This window comes from Cariama cristata, unplaced genomic scaffold (assembly GCF_000690535.1).
Source record: "Cariama cristata isolate BGI_N322 unplaced genomic scaffold, ASM69053v1 scaffold13697, whole genome shotgun sequence".
Lineage (NCBI taxonomy): Eukaryota > Metazoa > Chordata > Aves > Cariamiformes > Cariamidae > Cariama > Cariama cristata.
The window spans coordinates 74251-91136 of NW_009628447.1; the positions used below are offsets into that span (position 1 = coordinate 74251).

A 16886-nucleotide genomic window follows, 5' to 3' on the forward strand; every position below is an offset into this window, starting at 1 on the left:
CTGTTGATAAGAGTATGCATGATAACATATCGATTAAGTTTTAAGATGACTTGACAGACAACAATAGAAATCTCCCTGCTCTTTCCTCCACAGTCTCTCGTATCTGAACTGCTGCTTCTGTTGGCTCCATGGGGAAAATGCACAACCAGGGACTAAAGAATATGGCAAGACATCCTATTTCCATAGTCCATAGCTAAAGCAGGCCTGCACAGCTTGACCTACTGTTTATAAAGAAAATTAAAAGCAATGCTTTACTTTCTTCCCTCTTGATCAGAATTTCTCTTCAGTTCAAATTTGTCTGCATTCCCAAGATAACCAGAGGCTGATGAGCAGTGGGAAAGAAGAGCAGTTCTTTTCTTACTGCTTTTATTTAAGAAACAGACATAATCACTAAAGCTCAAAGATCTGCATGCATGAGCAGTACTCTCCCATAATTTCTCACAATGGGTTATTTTCTGGACCATCTACACTAGCCTCCTAAACTTTGTCTGGGAGAAAAATACATGCCACTCTAAGATGTCTTCCTCATCATCACTATCTTTTACTCAAAACTGGAACTATTTCCTAATCAGGCATACCACTTTACAAAGACTAAGCAGTACCACTAGATATTTGCGTGAAACAGATCGTGTCAATGTCTTCTTCTACTTAGCTAAGAGCCCCAATAGGTCCCGATGCTGAGATTCAGCCTGCAATTAACTCAGTATACAACAAACAAAAAACAAAACAAACAAATAAAAAATTCACTAAGCAGCTTCAGCTTCCAGGAAAAGAAAGTACAAATAAAATATTAAACTTCTAATTGCAAAGGAAATGACCCTTCAATCTTGGTACTTCACACACACATACATATAAAGGTAAACTGTAACAATGTACTCCATTAATCTCTATTTTGTGTTTGCATATTTTCACTTCCTCTTCAACAGTGCCTACTGAAGCCAAAATGTTTGGTAATCCAACTTAAATACAGCTCACCCATCCTTTCTAAAAAAAACTTGTAAGGATGTCATTTTCATTCCTCTCCTTTCCCTGTCCCCACAAAAATCACAACTGCCAATATCCTACAGCATTGCTTCCCAAATTCTCAGAGATAAGATGCATCCATGATCCTACAGTGCACAGAGTAAGCATATGCAGTAGAACTTAAAAGATATGAAAGCATTAGTGTGATAAGCATTGGAAGACCACATAAAATTCCAGCCACCCATGACAAAGCCAAGTGAACTGTAATTAGAATAGGCACAAACAAGGGCAACAGAACCATGCTGAATATCAAGTGTCCTTCTTACAATGGCTAGAAGAGCTTGAATTGTTTTCATACACATAGCACAGACTCAGGAGTGTGACTGTCATCTTAAAAATGGGGAGAGGGGGGAGATGGAGAAATGAGTTGTGCCAACACTGTTCTTTTGCTTAGACAAGAACAGCATGAATATAAACTGACCTTAAATACATGTAAGCTGAAAAGTGGGAAGTTCTGTTGCACATTATGACAAAAGCCCTACCTTCTTTAAGGAGAAAAGACTTAGTGGAATTAGGAAGGATACTGTATCATTTAGTTAAGCAATACAAGGATACTAAACTTGACAATTGGTAAAATACAGTACATACAATACTGTGTTTAGAGAGTCTTCTTACTTACAAAACAAAACCTTTTCATTAAAAGCTTTGTATAATGGAAGCTTTTATCCTAATATGCTAATACTTTCCATTGCCTTTGGAAACCTCCTTTATCTTGTTCGTAATTGTATTCTGAAAGGCTTTTCCTTTTTCAAATTCTTCCTCAATGATCTCTGCGAAATCATTACTTATCTCCTACAGCCATTTTAATGCTTTTGTTGACCTTTTAACATCCATTTACCTATTAGATCTGAGCTTAAGCTCTTCCTCTTCCTGTAGCAATTCAGAGCTAAAAACTGCAGATGGATCTGCCAAGGTATAGATCCTCTGACAAATGTACTTACAGGGTTCAGCTCTTCAGTTACAGAAACTCTGAGGTAATGGTTTTTTCTAAAGCAGAGAATACTTCAACAACAACACAGTTACAGAAAGCACATTCTTACACACTGGCATAGCTATTACAAACAAAATGATCTACCAAGTTAAGTCAAAACTTACTATTCTGAAGGGAGGAGCCTTCATAAATTTTATGGAGCTTTCCAACTCTGCAATTTGCAAGGCAAATGTGGGCACATGTGGCAGGAGAACGGAGGGGAGCACAGAAGCCTTACTGTATGGCACTTCCCAAATACCTTATCCCACATATTTCTTCTCTTCACCTCTCCCTTGTGTATCACCATGCCACTGTGTTCAACAACCATACTTCCATATAGTATAAATAACTGTGTTCAAACTAGCTCAGGCCCTACTCACGGAATAAAACACGTTGCTTTTTAAATTAAGTTTTCACAACAGAAGTAGGAATGTTTCATCCTTTAGATTAAAGCTCATTAAGTTTAACTTCAAAATCTTTGTAATCAGGTAAGGTGACTGAACCATGAGAAGTTTGCCTTACTCAGATAAGAAATCTTCTAAAGCTAACTCAATCTTTAAAAAGTAACTTCTGTCAAGCTTTGCATGTAATCATTTAACAAAGTTTAAATGTGTACTTAAGTGTGAACAGTGACAGAAAAGACATGGTTTAAAATACACCATAAAACAGATACAATTTTGCATGAGAGACATGTCCATTAGTGACAGACATTTATTTTAGAATTAAAGCGTCTTGGCATACAGTGAACAGAGAATAAAATAAACTTTCAGGGTGCTTAAGGAAGTAAGTAGAAATACCTTGCTGTCAAGCTTTAGCATGACTCTTCCGAGACCTCTGATGGGCCGTGGAGCAAGAGCTTCCTGACGTTCCCTCACAAAATTTTCCACAAGTTGCCACCAACTTTTGCAATGGTTTGCCACAAAGTTCAAAACTCCAAAATGAATCACGAGTTTTTTAAGTGCCCAAACTGTAATCACAAGAAGGAAATTAAGTGTTAGAGATTTCAGAGGAGCACCACAAGACTACGCATCTATTCCATTCCGAAAGGCCTATGAAAAAGGAAAAGATTCTTGAGTTTTATTTCCCATTAGAAACCACTTTCAGAATCTTCAAGTGGTTTTAGTACTAATCTCCTCACTCGCTTTGCAGCTGTGCTTATCCACGTGGAATTTAGATGGCAGCAGAAGAAAGGTGCCTGCGCACTACCCGACTATGCAGCTAACAGACTTAAGCAAGGCCTGGGATAAGCAGGTGCCATTCCGTGATTCCAGTACAGTGGATTTATCACATCTTCACACATACACCACGCTAGATGACTACACATAAAATACCAGAGTCAAAACTTAAGAGTATGTTATACATAAAAGAAAATTTTCAGCCTCAATTCTTAAGTTCTAGGCCTTCTATACTGGTTAAAGCTCTCTCTTTCCTTTAAGAACTGACAGCAGATCATGCGTAATCACAGAATCATAGAATCATTATGGTTGGAAGAGACCTCAAAGATCATCAAGTCCAACCGTATACCTGATGCCACCATGTCCACTAAACCATGTCTTGAAGTGCCACATCTAAACGTTTTTTGAACATCTCCAGGGACGATGACTCCACCACCTCCCTGGGGAGCCTGTTCCAATGCCTAACAACTCTAACAGTGAAGAAGTTCTTTCACAGGAAGAAGTAATTTCACAGGAAATAAGTGTTCATTTAAAGCTTCAACTGAAATACAATTAGTGATTAATTTTGCTGTTAAATATCAAAAATTATTTTGAGATCAGCTTTTTATCTTGGCTTGAAGATGATCACACAAAGCTTCAGAAAAATCCATACTGCTCCTCAAAACCAGACAAGAAAAATTTACAACTTTTTTCCCCTGAAAAGAAGCATTTTGCTACCACAAACAGCTTTTCTCCAACACTCCTAACATATATCCACTGTAAAATACAGAGCTTCTCAGAACACTAGAAATGTCTAGCATTACAGTTACAGAAATAAAAGCTCATGTCCATTTATTTGCCATGAAATAAAGTCCAGAGACTTTTGCATAAGGCTTATGGTTCCAATTCTGCAATGGCACTGCTCTCTCACTTACTGAGTATACGTGCAAAACTTGTGAATCGTCACAATCAGGAATGTAAAAGCAAAAAAGCATGATAATACGAAACTTTCCCTGCAAGCTCATAGATCTTTAATAGTTATTTAACATTCTTTTTTTATTCAACAAAATGTTACACCACTCAAATTATCTATCTTCTCATCACTGAAAAGAAGAAAAGTGAGTCATCTTCGAAAGCCATTAGCAAATTTAACATCAGAACGGAGGAGTTAATTCACATTATAAACAAAGATTTGTATTACAACTGATTTTACTGGCATATTGATGCAAACATACCAGTCACAAAAACATCATTACAAGATACATCAACTTAAAGGATTGTAATTATTATACATAGCAGTAACAGACTAGAAAGTCTCTCATAACCCAGTCCTGCCATGAACTACTGATACACAAGCCTCTAAACAAAATTATGCTGCATCCCCAAATACTGAAAACTATGGTTCTAAAGGAAAACAAACTGAAGCTATTAGCAACAGAATCACATCACTCTCCTAATTTCTCCCTAATTTTTTTAAACCAGAGTTTAGTAACAGTGCATGTCACATGTAGATCAAAAATTACAGTTGGTGTTAAAAATTCTACTTGCACAATAAAATAACTTTCTGTGAAAATGCTAGCGATACTCCTTCAATTATATCGTATTTAGAGCAACATTTGATACTGAACACCTCATCATTACATCCAAGTGCACTTTAATAAAGCTTTTTTTTATTATGCAAGACTACTCTCCAAACTAGATTCATTACTTACTGCCATACATCAACACTACAATAGTTCCCTCATTCTCAAAAATTCACATCATGCTTCCACTTGGAGATGTGTAAAATGACATACAAAGCCAAAAAGGTTAACTTTTAATATCCACAGGGCATTTATCAAAGTTCCAGAAGAGCCTATTACCTGTAAGCCACCTGTGTAATAGTTTGCGTTCTTGTTCCCAGAGAGCTCGTTCAACAAGTCGCGGACGTTTGGTTTACTTACCCTCTGGCACCACCACGTGGCAAATATGGGATTTATTCTCTCGAACAAAAAATAATCTAATAATCGTTCTACTAAAGACTATGTGGCAAACATATAAAAAATGAGAAAATACAGCATGAGTGCCAGCACCTACCTTACAGGCTGAAGTTTTGTATGATGAAATGCAACTCATGGTAAATACACAAACTGCTGCTCAGCAAAACAGGGCCAGCTTGCATTTTACAAGGTGAACAACATACCTGAAATTGCATTCTAACCTTCGGCTATCACTGAAAAATAAGTGTTTAAATAATATCTTCTAAAATAACTGAGTGTACGCTCATTGCAAAGGTGATGTTAGGAGGTGCTAGTTAATCACATGGCTGCAATTATATTAGGTTAAAAAAAGGCAAGAGAGAAAAAGCTAAAGGATGACTGGTATTAGAAAGTTGTGAGCAATAGAAAGTTGTGAGCAAAAGGAGAGAAAGGCTGCATAATAAGAAATTCCAAACATCTCCAGGAAGCCAAAAATAGAATTAAAAAAAGGATGCAACAGAATAAGCAAGGAAGTCAATGAAAGATCTTAAGAAGAGACAATACCAGGGTTCCCAGGCTCTCATCACTGAACAAAATGCCACAAGTGTTCCACAACCCGGTTTACTGCTTAGCTTTTGAATTCAAAAGTCATTTTTTCACCTTTTCATTTTACGGTATAATTATGGTATAATTTTTTCATATTCTACATTAAGCAATTTTAAAAGAGCATCTCATTCTACCACAGTATAAATACATTCAAGAAAAAAATGTTAATGGTACCAAGATATTTCTAATAATCTAAATGCTACTTTACGTAAGTCCTGCCTACTAACATAAGGAACTCTGGTGAAATTAACACCTTCCTATTTAAGGCTTTGGGGGTTATTTTATTTTAATTTTTTACATACCAGAAGTGTTCTCCTTAAAGCCTCAGAAGTGCCTGAAGTTATTAGTCTCCTTAAACTTGAACAGTTGAAAGGAAACTTGCTTTATAAGCCTTCCTACTTTCCAATACTAAATATTTTTAATACCATGTCTCTTTTAACTATCTAGGTTATTATCATTCACCTTCTGACACTTAATACAATCCACTGTTCTAAATTTGGCTCTGTTCATCATTATACCGCCCTTTCATAATACTTTTGTGGTGATCTAGTTATACTCGGTTATACACCAAGAAAAAGCACTTAATGGCCCAGTGTCACTGCTAAGGCAACAAGTCACAAATATTCTCAAAATTAATTTCTATTTTGTCATGAGTTTATTGTTCGGGTAGCTATTTTAGACCTAATGACTGGCAGAAGCAGTATTCACCCATTTCAGTTATAGATGTGTGCTTTAATCTAGATTTGTCTGGCTCAAGCATAAAACCATTCATTGTTATCTGCCTAACTGCACCCCTTTTTCCTCCCACCCAAGCAGCCATTTCTGAACAGTGGTTAAGTCACTCCTTGACTTTTTAAGAAATTAGGCCACATAAGCTCTGCTTCTAGTAAATGTAAAATTTATTTTCTAATTCCTTTACAATTTTTATGATTTATTTATGAGCTACATTCAACCTGCCATTACCATTTCCCATGACACCCAGACACCAAAACTGGGCAGTTTCTTTTGTAGCAACTACACTGGAATGAAACAAAGATCAAACCCCTCTCTCCTCTTACCTTGTATTCAGTTATTTATAAGCCTAACCATCACATTACCCTTTAGGTGCTGCTACAGTGCCACAGCCAAACGTGCAGCTGTTCCTTTCACCATGCCTCTGAGAGCTCACAGCGCCTCCAGCCCGTAAGCATGGACCCACAATCAGGATTTCAGGTCATGGTTTTTCAGATGCACAACAAGACAGTTTATAATGGCTTTGTGTATTGAGTATAAACTAGGTTTTGGTAATATGGTGGCTTCCGAGGTGGCTTCTACAGGGAGAGACGAGGGACTGCCTTATGCCAGACACAGTCGGTTCCAGGTGGCTCCACAACGGACCCACCACAGGCCAAAGCTGAGCCCATCAGGCACAGGTGTGGTGCCTTCGTGAAAATATCTTTAAGAAAGGGCAGAAAACACTAGAGGGGGAGAAGAGGAAGGAACACAGGCGGAACAAGTGAACAGAGAGAAAGAGGGATTGAACAGAGAGGGATGAACAGAGGGAATAAAAAGGCCAGAGGAGTAGAAGTGCTCCACAGTGGAGCAGGCACACCACTCCGAGGGACTGTGGCCTATGGAAGACCCATGCTGGAGCAGGTACACCTCTCGAAGGGACTGTGGCCTAGGGATGAGGGGACGCCTGAGCACCTACCTCCCCGAAGGGACTGCAGCTCATGGATGAGCCCACTCTGGAAGACAGGAAAAAAGTGAGCGGCTCTGTGGGTACTTGGCCGCTACCTGTGGCCAACGTACCACACTTGGTAAAAGGGAAAACAGCTACGTTTAAGTGTTAAATACATTTTTTAAAATGCTGAAAATTAGCATTTTAATGGAAGTTTAGAGAAAATCCAAGCAAATTAAGAAACTCACTTTGTTTACAGTAGGGGGCTGGGGCAAAATGCCTTCAGATTCATAGTAGCTCATGCATATTTCCAGAGTTCCCCTCTTCCCTATTCACACCTCAAAAGAGTACTGGAAAAAGTGGCATTCAGTTTTTAAAATAAGCTCTTTAGATAGCTATCATAACTACTCCATTCTTACTTGATATGTAAGAGAACAGATGCATGTAGATGTGAAGCAACAAAGCTAATTAACCTCAGAGCTAGAATTAGAATCTAATTTGTCTTGTGACTCGTCCACAGAGCTTAGCAACCCATTTTTAATGGAAATCAAAAGTTAGCATGAGCTGTACCTCGCTACTGAGTAACAGCTAAAATACTCTTTATCTATAGGTGCAAAAACATGAAAGACATGACATTAAGAGGAAGAAAAACAAAGTACTCTAAACCAGAAGTATTCTTACAATGTAAGGTATGGCACTAAATTATTCCAGGTAACAATAGTCAACAGACAAAGCAATTTTACAGATTGCCAACTACATGGTAACAGACAGTGCATATCAATCTTCCTATGTGAAGCTACAATTCATCTTGTCTTAATAAAAAGTCTTGGAAAAGTTTTAAATTAAAACTCATACAAGCCTACAAGCCTTTCCTTCTATTTTATTTAACATAAAGCCTAAGGTTATCCAAAGTCATCATTTAACATACATTTCTAACAATTGGATTATTACCTGCAAAAGGCACTGGCAATAGCTGCACAATCCAGAAATTTAGCCAGATCTGGACAATGACAATGGCCCACACAAGTGTAACAAAGTAAATATCACTGGTTTTCTTTTTTCTAAGCAAAGATCCAATCTCAGGTCTTTGTCTGCTCCCAGAAGAGGATGAAGAGGAGGAGAAAGATGATGAAGCATGTGGAGGCTGATCACCTTCTGTTGCTCCTAAAACAAACAAATGCAAACAAAGAAGTGGAAATCAGCACATTAGTGTTCACCACAGAACAGAATAAGCTCCCTAGTCCCAAATGAACCTTCTTCTTGTGTTTGGTGGTTTCTTTTTTTGTTGTTGGGTTTTGGGTTTTTGGTTTTTTTTTAAATTTCCTCTAGAAGACAGGTACAGCCTTGGCACTGATCTGAACTTCGAAAAGGTAGAACAGGGCTGTGTAAGCTCTCCCACATCATGCAATATCATGCCAATCAGCTCTGGGAGAAGGAGAGAAGAAAAGATGCTACAGCCTCTAAGAGGCCTCCTGCCACTGCAGGTAAATTATAAGCCAAAGATGTTTTATCAAAGAACCCTAAACCCTGAAAAACACAGTGTAATTCACTTCTAACAGAAATCTAAAGTCTTAAAAGAAATCTTTGGTTTCTCTTTACTTCGAGAACTCGAAATCTGAGATTTGCTCAAAGCTCATTTAAACAAAACAAAACAAAAAAACCAGCATACACTGAAGAGAAAGCTTGTATCTTACAAATTTCTTGCTACACTTTTTCTTTTCCTGAACACTCACAATACAAACATAGCGCTCACACTGTGATTCTAAATTACTTGCTTGCGTAACATATTTTAGTAACAACAGCAAGCATAAATTAGTGGGTAACAAACGTCATTCTCTCATTCGTAAGTTAGTAAACATGAAATTCAACGCAAAAATGTGAACTTATGTGTTAAAGGCACTTTTAAATAAACAGTAAATAGTAACTTCGGGCAAAAATATTATGTCCAAATTAAAATTCTTGTATAGAGAACATAGTAATTTATTTAAACTTTTTAGTTGGTAGATCTGCCTAGTACAGGTAACACCAAATCCATCTTCAGTCAATGTATGTAGAATCTCTCCCTGGGAACACCAGTATCAACTTTTACCAAGGTCCCATGCTGCTGGCAAAATGCACACACTTCCCTCACACCATTACTTGAGAAAAATTTGCAGCCATGGTGGAAGAATGCACACGTAAGAAAACCCGAAAAGTTACTCTATGCTGAAAAGTAAAAGGCAATTTGTTATGTTGGTACATCCTGTAGCAGGTAAGCAATGAACACAAATCTTTCACTGGACTTGTGTCACATCAACACCAAATACTTTCCTCCAACGAAGAAAAACTGCTGTAAAAAGTGTATTACAATATACTACATGCGTATCAGTCAAACAACTCATGTTCCGCACATGCAGTTTTAGCTTCAATGTGTCACTAGAGCCATTCCTAGCCTAAAGCATGACAGCTAGAATGTGCAAAAAGACATTTGTCATACGTGTACAGTAGTGGTAAGTGACAAATTCTGCAGCCTCACAGACTGGATGAACACTCTTCTTTTGTTGTAGGAATCTGCACTGGTGTTCTATAAGTAAGTGGAACTATTTTTAGAGCTTATAAACACTTCCCCACCACACTAATACAATAATGCAGATCTATTGATTCACCCAGTTGATAGACACTGAGATGATGACAGAAACATCAGCTGGTTGCTGGTAACATATTTGGTGGAACTTCAGAATATTCCCAAAGAAATTACAGAATGCAATCTGAAAGAAGGAACTCTGCAAGCAGGTAAACACAGCGGAACCTTCAGGTAGAGTGCTTCTCGGCAAATCAGTTCATGTCTCAATGGGATGAAGGCCAGCCCTATCATACAAACCATACTTTGGAGAAAAAGACGAGTTAATTTTTCATAAGGGGAGAGAAGGTTACCTGTGAACAGAAGTTTTCCTAAAAAGACAAAGTGGTTTTGTCATAAGAAACAGAGGGTCTATCATTCCCCTGTACTTCCCATCTATTTTTAACGATGCATAAGAGTACTAATAGAAACAAATGGATCCAGCTTACAATGCACTAAAGGAACACAAATTTGAAAGCAGTATGTCCATAACTGAGAATTCTCCCCTATTAATTCAACTTACTCAACACTTTTCTTCTTACTTTTTTGCTCCAAGATTAATATAATAAACATAAGAATTAACATGACAACAAACAGAAACTCAAATATTTATCAAAGGGAAGGAAGTGCTAAAAGCCAAAATAGAAAAAACAAAGGAATTTAATCTGCTGAAATCTATGCCTCAAGATTAAAGTTATCTGATGCTTTTTGCCCCAAAAGCCCTTAGTAGAGTCACTTTTATGAAAGAAAAAAGAATATTCTGTCTTTTGGTAGTGAAAAATTTGATCAACCTATTTTTGCAATCAAGAAAATCTTAACATTACTGTTGCTATTATTTAATTAAGAGCAGTACCAATTAAACTGCCTCATTCTCTTACAGTTTCCCTATTATACTTAAGCAGACTGTACACAGAATGCAAACCACAGATAGGAAAGAGCTGACAGGGAGGGGGGAAAAAAAAAAAAAGAAAAGAAAAGAAAAAAGCTAAAAACTCTTATGGCATGCCAAGACAAGAAAGCTTTCTCAGAATGCAGATCTGCAGCACGTTAAGCAAAACTAAACTGGCATTGCCAATGACCCAGTATTCTCCCCATGACAAAGACTCCTTAGCATCAGAACTGCCATTCAGATAACTGTATCGTAAGTCAGCTCACAGAGCTGATCCACCCAAAAAACCCACCAAACTTTGCAAATGAAAAAAGTCACACTTTGTTGCCAAGATATGCTCTGCAAACCAAGGCATGAATGCCTTGTCAACACAAATAGGAAAAAAAGAACTATCAGAATACTGATTTAGAGTAACTTCAGGTTCTGTAAAACCCCATTTAGTGTGCTTCATGGTAATTTAAGAGATGAAGCCTGAGCCTGAAAAAAATCTTTCCATCTTCCAACTAATGAAAGTATGACAGTCTTTCCCAAATGGCAAACATAATGCCCAGTAAAGAATTCTAGTAAAATCAGAATGTATGGTACTTATTTGAATATAATAAAACCAACAAAAAAGTCCAATTTCCAGGCTGTCTTAAGACACATTCTTTTCTTTATACAGTATGTTCTCTGTCAAGTCAACTTCTCACTGGCATAGCATTTTGAATTATTCTCCTTCCCTTCCTTAAATAAAAGGAAAAGGAATGGCAGCATAAACACGATGGCAAGTGTCTGTATCTCTATGGAGCAGGGTATCAGAATAAAATACTCAGACTTATACGAAACACTGATTTTATTATTATTATTAATGAAAAAGTCTTTCAGAACACCAGGATGAAAGACTCCCTTCATGAATAACCACATCTTCCTGTAATCTCAGAAGAATTATTTTATTTTTTTTTCAGAAAACAAAGAAGCAGGGGAGGGAAAGGGAGGGTAAGAATCATGACTACATTTAAGGATTTCAGTACCTATCATATTCAAAGCCAACACGACAATAGAATCTTGCCTACCATGCAGCTAACAAAATACTGCAGTGGTATCTGCTTCTTAAGTTGCAGATTTCTCATTTGCTGTATACTCTGGAAATTCTTGGGACACCAGGAAGGACAAGTTAGACCACCTCAATCGGTATCATTAAACTCCTCACCCCCAACACTAAATACAAGTATTCAACAACAAAATAAGGAAAAATATGAGCGTTCAGAAAAACCTATAAAATCAATACAGCTTATTTCCCCTCCTGTTTTTTTCATGAACAAATTTAAGCGTAAGGAGAACAGTAAAAATATGAGGCATTCATTGTTCTATAATTGATTTAATAAAGTATAAGCATTGTTATTGCTATTGACAATTAATCAACCCTTACAATCACTGACATACTCACAATAGATATAAGGAAGATCTCCTGAAGTCTGCTATCCACCTGGCTGAAGATATAAAACCTTGCAAAATCTTACACTTCTCATAAAATAGGTGTGTGTTACACTACAATCTCCAAAGCAAGATAACAAAGCATACAAAAATCACTGCAGAGGAAAACCAAAAGAGTTGTAGTTTCTTAACCCTGCAGGTAAAACCTTTTGCTGTACAAGAATAATGTTTCATCACCGTTCACACAGAAGATCCAAACCAAAGATGACCAAAAGGATGCTTAACACACATCACAGAATAGAGCGCTAAATCCCAGCAGACTGTTGGAAAATTATTTGAACTATTATTAGGAGTAAACAGGAAACTCCATATTTGTTCTTTTCCTGCTGTGAAGGAATACAACAACAGAATTTGCAAGACAAAAAACCATCTGGTTAACTGTCTCAAGAAAACAAGTCAAAAAACATTCACTATAAAAGGCACCTTTGTAAAACTGATGTAGTTTACTTTTGGCCAAGAGAAGTTACAACTCAAAACCAGAAAAAAAAACTGTCTTAAAGAAGAGAAAAAAAAAATAAAATTAAAAAAAAGCAACAAACAAGAACACAACCACCTACATAGCACATTTGTAGGAGACTGTTGCTTGACTAGATGCTCAGAATCCAGCTAAAAAAAAAAATATCTCTTTTTCAAAATTAGAGACAGCAATATAAGAGAACTGTCACCATGATGCTCTGTTCTCAAATTTCAGGACATATGTCCATAGGGTTCTATCCTTGTTTTGATGATAGTCATGTAAAATGTAGAAACAAAACCAAGAAAAGTTGTCTAAACCTGCCCTCTTTATATTTAAAAATGAAGTTTTGGTAGTTCACATTCTGTCTAGTTGAATGATCTGTTTTGTTTACTTGCAGGAAATGGATGAAATCTGTCAATTTCCAGAGATCTCCATAATAGCTTATTTTTCTAGTATCACATTCCATCAAAGGCCTACCTGGAAAAACAATGGTAAAGTTCAAAACCAGTGATGGACATCTAAACACCTTCTTTGCAACTCTTCCAAGTCATTTCTTACAGATTTCTATTTGTGTTATTGCAAGTGAAAGTATCATGACTCAAGCTACAATGTCAGGTAAACTCACTACAGGAAAGACTTTAAGCATGCCATAGTTAAACAGAGAACAAAGGTTTTTTTGTCACTGTGATCTACACAAAACTTATTCCAGTGTGTCTGTACCTGGTCCAGAAATCCAGTTAGATCTCATAACTGCCAATAAATCAAAAGAAGGCTAGGGACAATAAAAAAATTAATAACAAAGAATAAGAAAAAAACACGCCCTCATTCAAAGAAAAAAAAAACCCAATCACCAACAAATCCTTCTAATCTGGTCTTCTAAATGTACAGCCAGCCATGTAAACTATCATTTGCAAGACTCTTAGATTACTGTCTGTTTCACAAGGTAAGTATAAATGTGCTATTTTGGACAGGATGAAGAGGATAGGGACTATTTTGAAATTTGTTCTTAATTCCCTCCGATTTCAAGCCTTTAGAGCAAATTCAAATGTTCCTTACAGAGTATTCAGTCACCTGAGGGTTGTGAGGAATGTTCATTACTGGACTCATCTTCTGTCATTGAAATTGCCATGGCAATTGTTGAAGCAGCAATGGAAATCATCTGACCAGGAAGCTCTGCCCCTGTAAAATATATATGTGTATGTAAATAAAGAAAAGCTTAAGTCTTAAAATGTTTTATTTGTTGCTTGATATCCACCAAAACTGTCAAGCAACAGAAATGATATGGATAGACACTGTTAGTTTTTAATATGTATTATATGTAGTAAATACGATCAAAGAGGAATGAGTGCTATAATTTCAGTATTACAATACCCCTGGAGCCAAAACACAAAACCTGTTATCTGGTTAGCACTTTCCCTGCTAATGAACTGCTACTAGTCAAGTCATCCACAGTTGCTGGCAGTCCGATTAATCTAAAAATCTTTATACCAGATAAACAATTACACTAACCAAGATTATTACGACTTTCAAGAAAACTAAAACAGCAAGACAGGTAAAAAGTTTCCCAAAATAGTCATACAGCTGGTACTAGAAAAGAACACCTGACATTTGCTTTTATGCAAAATTGACTCACAACCCTATTTTTCTCCAAGTCTAAACAAAAACCATAGTTTTAAGAAACTGGTATTTTAAAAAACAAATGACTGGATATAAGAAACTTGCTGGATGGAGTTGTCCCAGTTTCTCTCATACTCAATATTATACAAGCTACTAAATCCATGTTGCTCATTTCTTTCAAAATGAGTCTCTGATTTCAAATTCCCTGGGCTTGCTTTATGCTTGAAACTACATATAGGACTCTGTAAACTTAAGCAATCGAGCTTGATAATGAGAGTCACTACTTTGCTATGGGAAAGAAACATCGGTGCATTGCAGTGATCTTCTGTAAAGAATCAAAAAGATTCTCTTCAGTGTGAGTAAACCACTTTGAAAGAAACATACCAAAAATCTTACAGTAAATTCTTGCAATCCATATGATATTGAATTTACAGTAATATGGTCCAGATTCTTTCACTTGACTTCATAGAACTTTTGCCTCCAACAATAAAAGAAATAGTGACTTGTTCCTTACCAGAAGACTCCTTTCCATCATGCTGTTCATGCAACATGCCTACAGTCATCAGAACAACTATAATCAGAAACACAGGAATTCTCCAGGAACCTGCCACAGAAGCTGAAAGACACAGGGTTGGTTTTTTTAACATGAAAAACTATGCCATTAATAAAGTCTACATTTAGCAAAATCAAGACAATCTGGGCAGAAACTAAGAAGTGTCATAAAGCAAATAAATTTTCCATATTCTCGGAAAGGAAGAATAGAAAACACTGTGGACAAGTTTCTCAATGAACAAACCAAGTTGTTACCATTCCTAACTTCAGTGACTACGCTGATCTAGAGAACAACTTCAAAAACAACATGCAAAATTAAATTTTTTTTTTAACTTGATCTGCCTCTGATACGTAAAACATTTTTATTTTGTGTGTATTTTCCTGTAATTTTGCATGTCCCTAGATGGTCAGAACAACCCTTGAAACCTGTGCTAAAGCAAAGTAAATCATTAATTACATTGTGAAACCTTCCACTATAATAGTCTATTATTGCATGATACTTCCACCATAAACTCTGATAATATAATCTGATAATCTGTTATATTACACATGTAAAATAAATCCAATACTAATAGATTATTATAATCTTATATTTGTATTAGATTATATAGATTAGTTGCAAATTTATTTGATATTGTTGATATCATATCGACATGTCTGCTGACTACTGACAGATTTTGCTTCTATTACTACTATTAAGTGCATTTTATGGCTTCAGCCCTGGTTAATGGTAGGTTCTCAAGAAAATAAAAATATTACAAGTCATCACAAGTAAAAGTCTAAATCCACACACATATGACCCCAGCCCTTCCTCACTGTCAGGGAGCAAAGTACCAGGTCTGTGAGCCAAATAAGGGAAAACCATGGGAAGTACAAACTGGGCAGAAGGAGTGGAAGACACATGCTGCTCAGCATCTTGATCCCTTCCCATTTCCTGCTCCAACGTTCCCTGCTGGACACACGCAGCCAGAATTACTGCGCAGAGAAAACAGCCTGCATCTCAGTTAAGACTCCATTATAAAGATTTAGCAGAGAAGCAAGCAAGTAGCTTTGTTTGCAAGACAACAGAATCCCAGCGGAGGCATTAGAATAATAACTTCTTGTTACTCACCTAAGTGAAAGAGCAGCATAATCCAGACAGGGACAGAGACTGCCTTTAAGTAACGTTCAGTGCTTACATTCCACTTGAATGAAACCAGCAGCAGGTAACCAACCACCAACGTCCAAATCTTTAAGAAAAAGATACACACAGGTATGTACACGTAGACAAGGATAATAGACATATATTTTGATGTGTGTGTATACACACATGTGCATGCACCCCTAACTGCCTTATCGGGAGAACTGAAGTCAGGTTCTAATTCTTTAAGAAGCCTACATTTCAGACTGTCAACTAGTTACAGGAGTTTTCGCTCCTGTCAAGTGAAATGTAAAGTTTGTGTGAAGTGTAAGGGGAGGTTTGACACGCTTTTGGTCTGCCTTCAGTATGGTTCTAATCTGAGGGGGTATACATGCTTTGCTGGACACAAACTCTGAAGAAAGATGGTTTTGCACCCCAGACCAAGCAATTACTCTGGAACTACTATTAAAAGGTGGGAATCTAAATAAAACAGGGCCACGAGTGGCACCAGTGGGGCCACAGAGAGACAGAGCCAGCAGAGCACCACTCATTCCAGCACAGAGCAGCTTGCCAGCTCCTGTGTTCCAGTCCAAAGAGACAAAGGGGGTTTTAAGCCAAAGATAGCCATTAGGAAGCAAAACAAAAACTGCTGCTCCTCAGCAGTGTTGGTCCACAAAACAGTCATGCCTTTAAATGACTTGTGACACGTAATTTTATCAAATATTTCACTAAAAACACTAAAGAGACAGAAAAATGTCCGTGAAAATGTATCAAGAGGCAGATGTAGTCATTTTGCTTCTAACTGCCT

At 37.0% G+C, this 16886-nt stretch overlaps 1 protein-coding gene across 1 annotated transcript in view; it reads right to left on the reverse strand.

Moving 5' to 3' along the window:
• The window catches only part of TMEM245 (transmembrane protein 245), a gene marked incomplete at its 5' end in the record, with an annotated part of 50523 nt that extends 34336 nt beyond the window's left edge, over nucleotides 1-16187 (reverse strand). The window contains 5 exons of the mRNA XM_009704830.1: nucleotides 2791-2960; nucleotides 8323-8535; nucleotides 13861-13968; nucleotides 14921-15022; nucleotides 16070-16187. Coding sequence (XP_009703132.1) covers nucleotides 2791-2960; nucleotides 8323-8535; nucleotides 13861-13968; nucleotides 14921-15022; nucleotides 16070-16187 — 711 coding nt within the window. The remainder of the gene's footprint in view (nucleotides 1-2790; nucleotides 2961-8322; nucleotides 8536-13860; nucleotides 13969-14920; nucleotides 15023-16069) is intronic.
• Nucleotides 16188-16886: the final 699 nt, after the last annotated feature.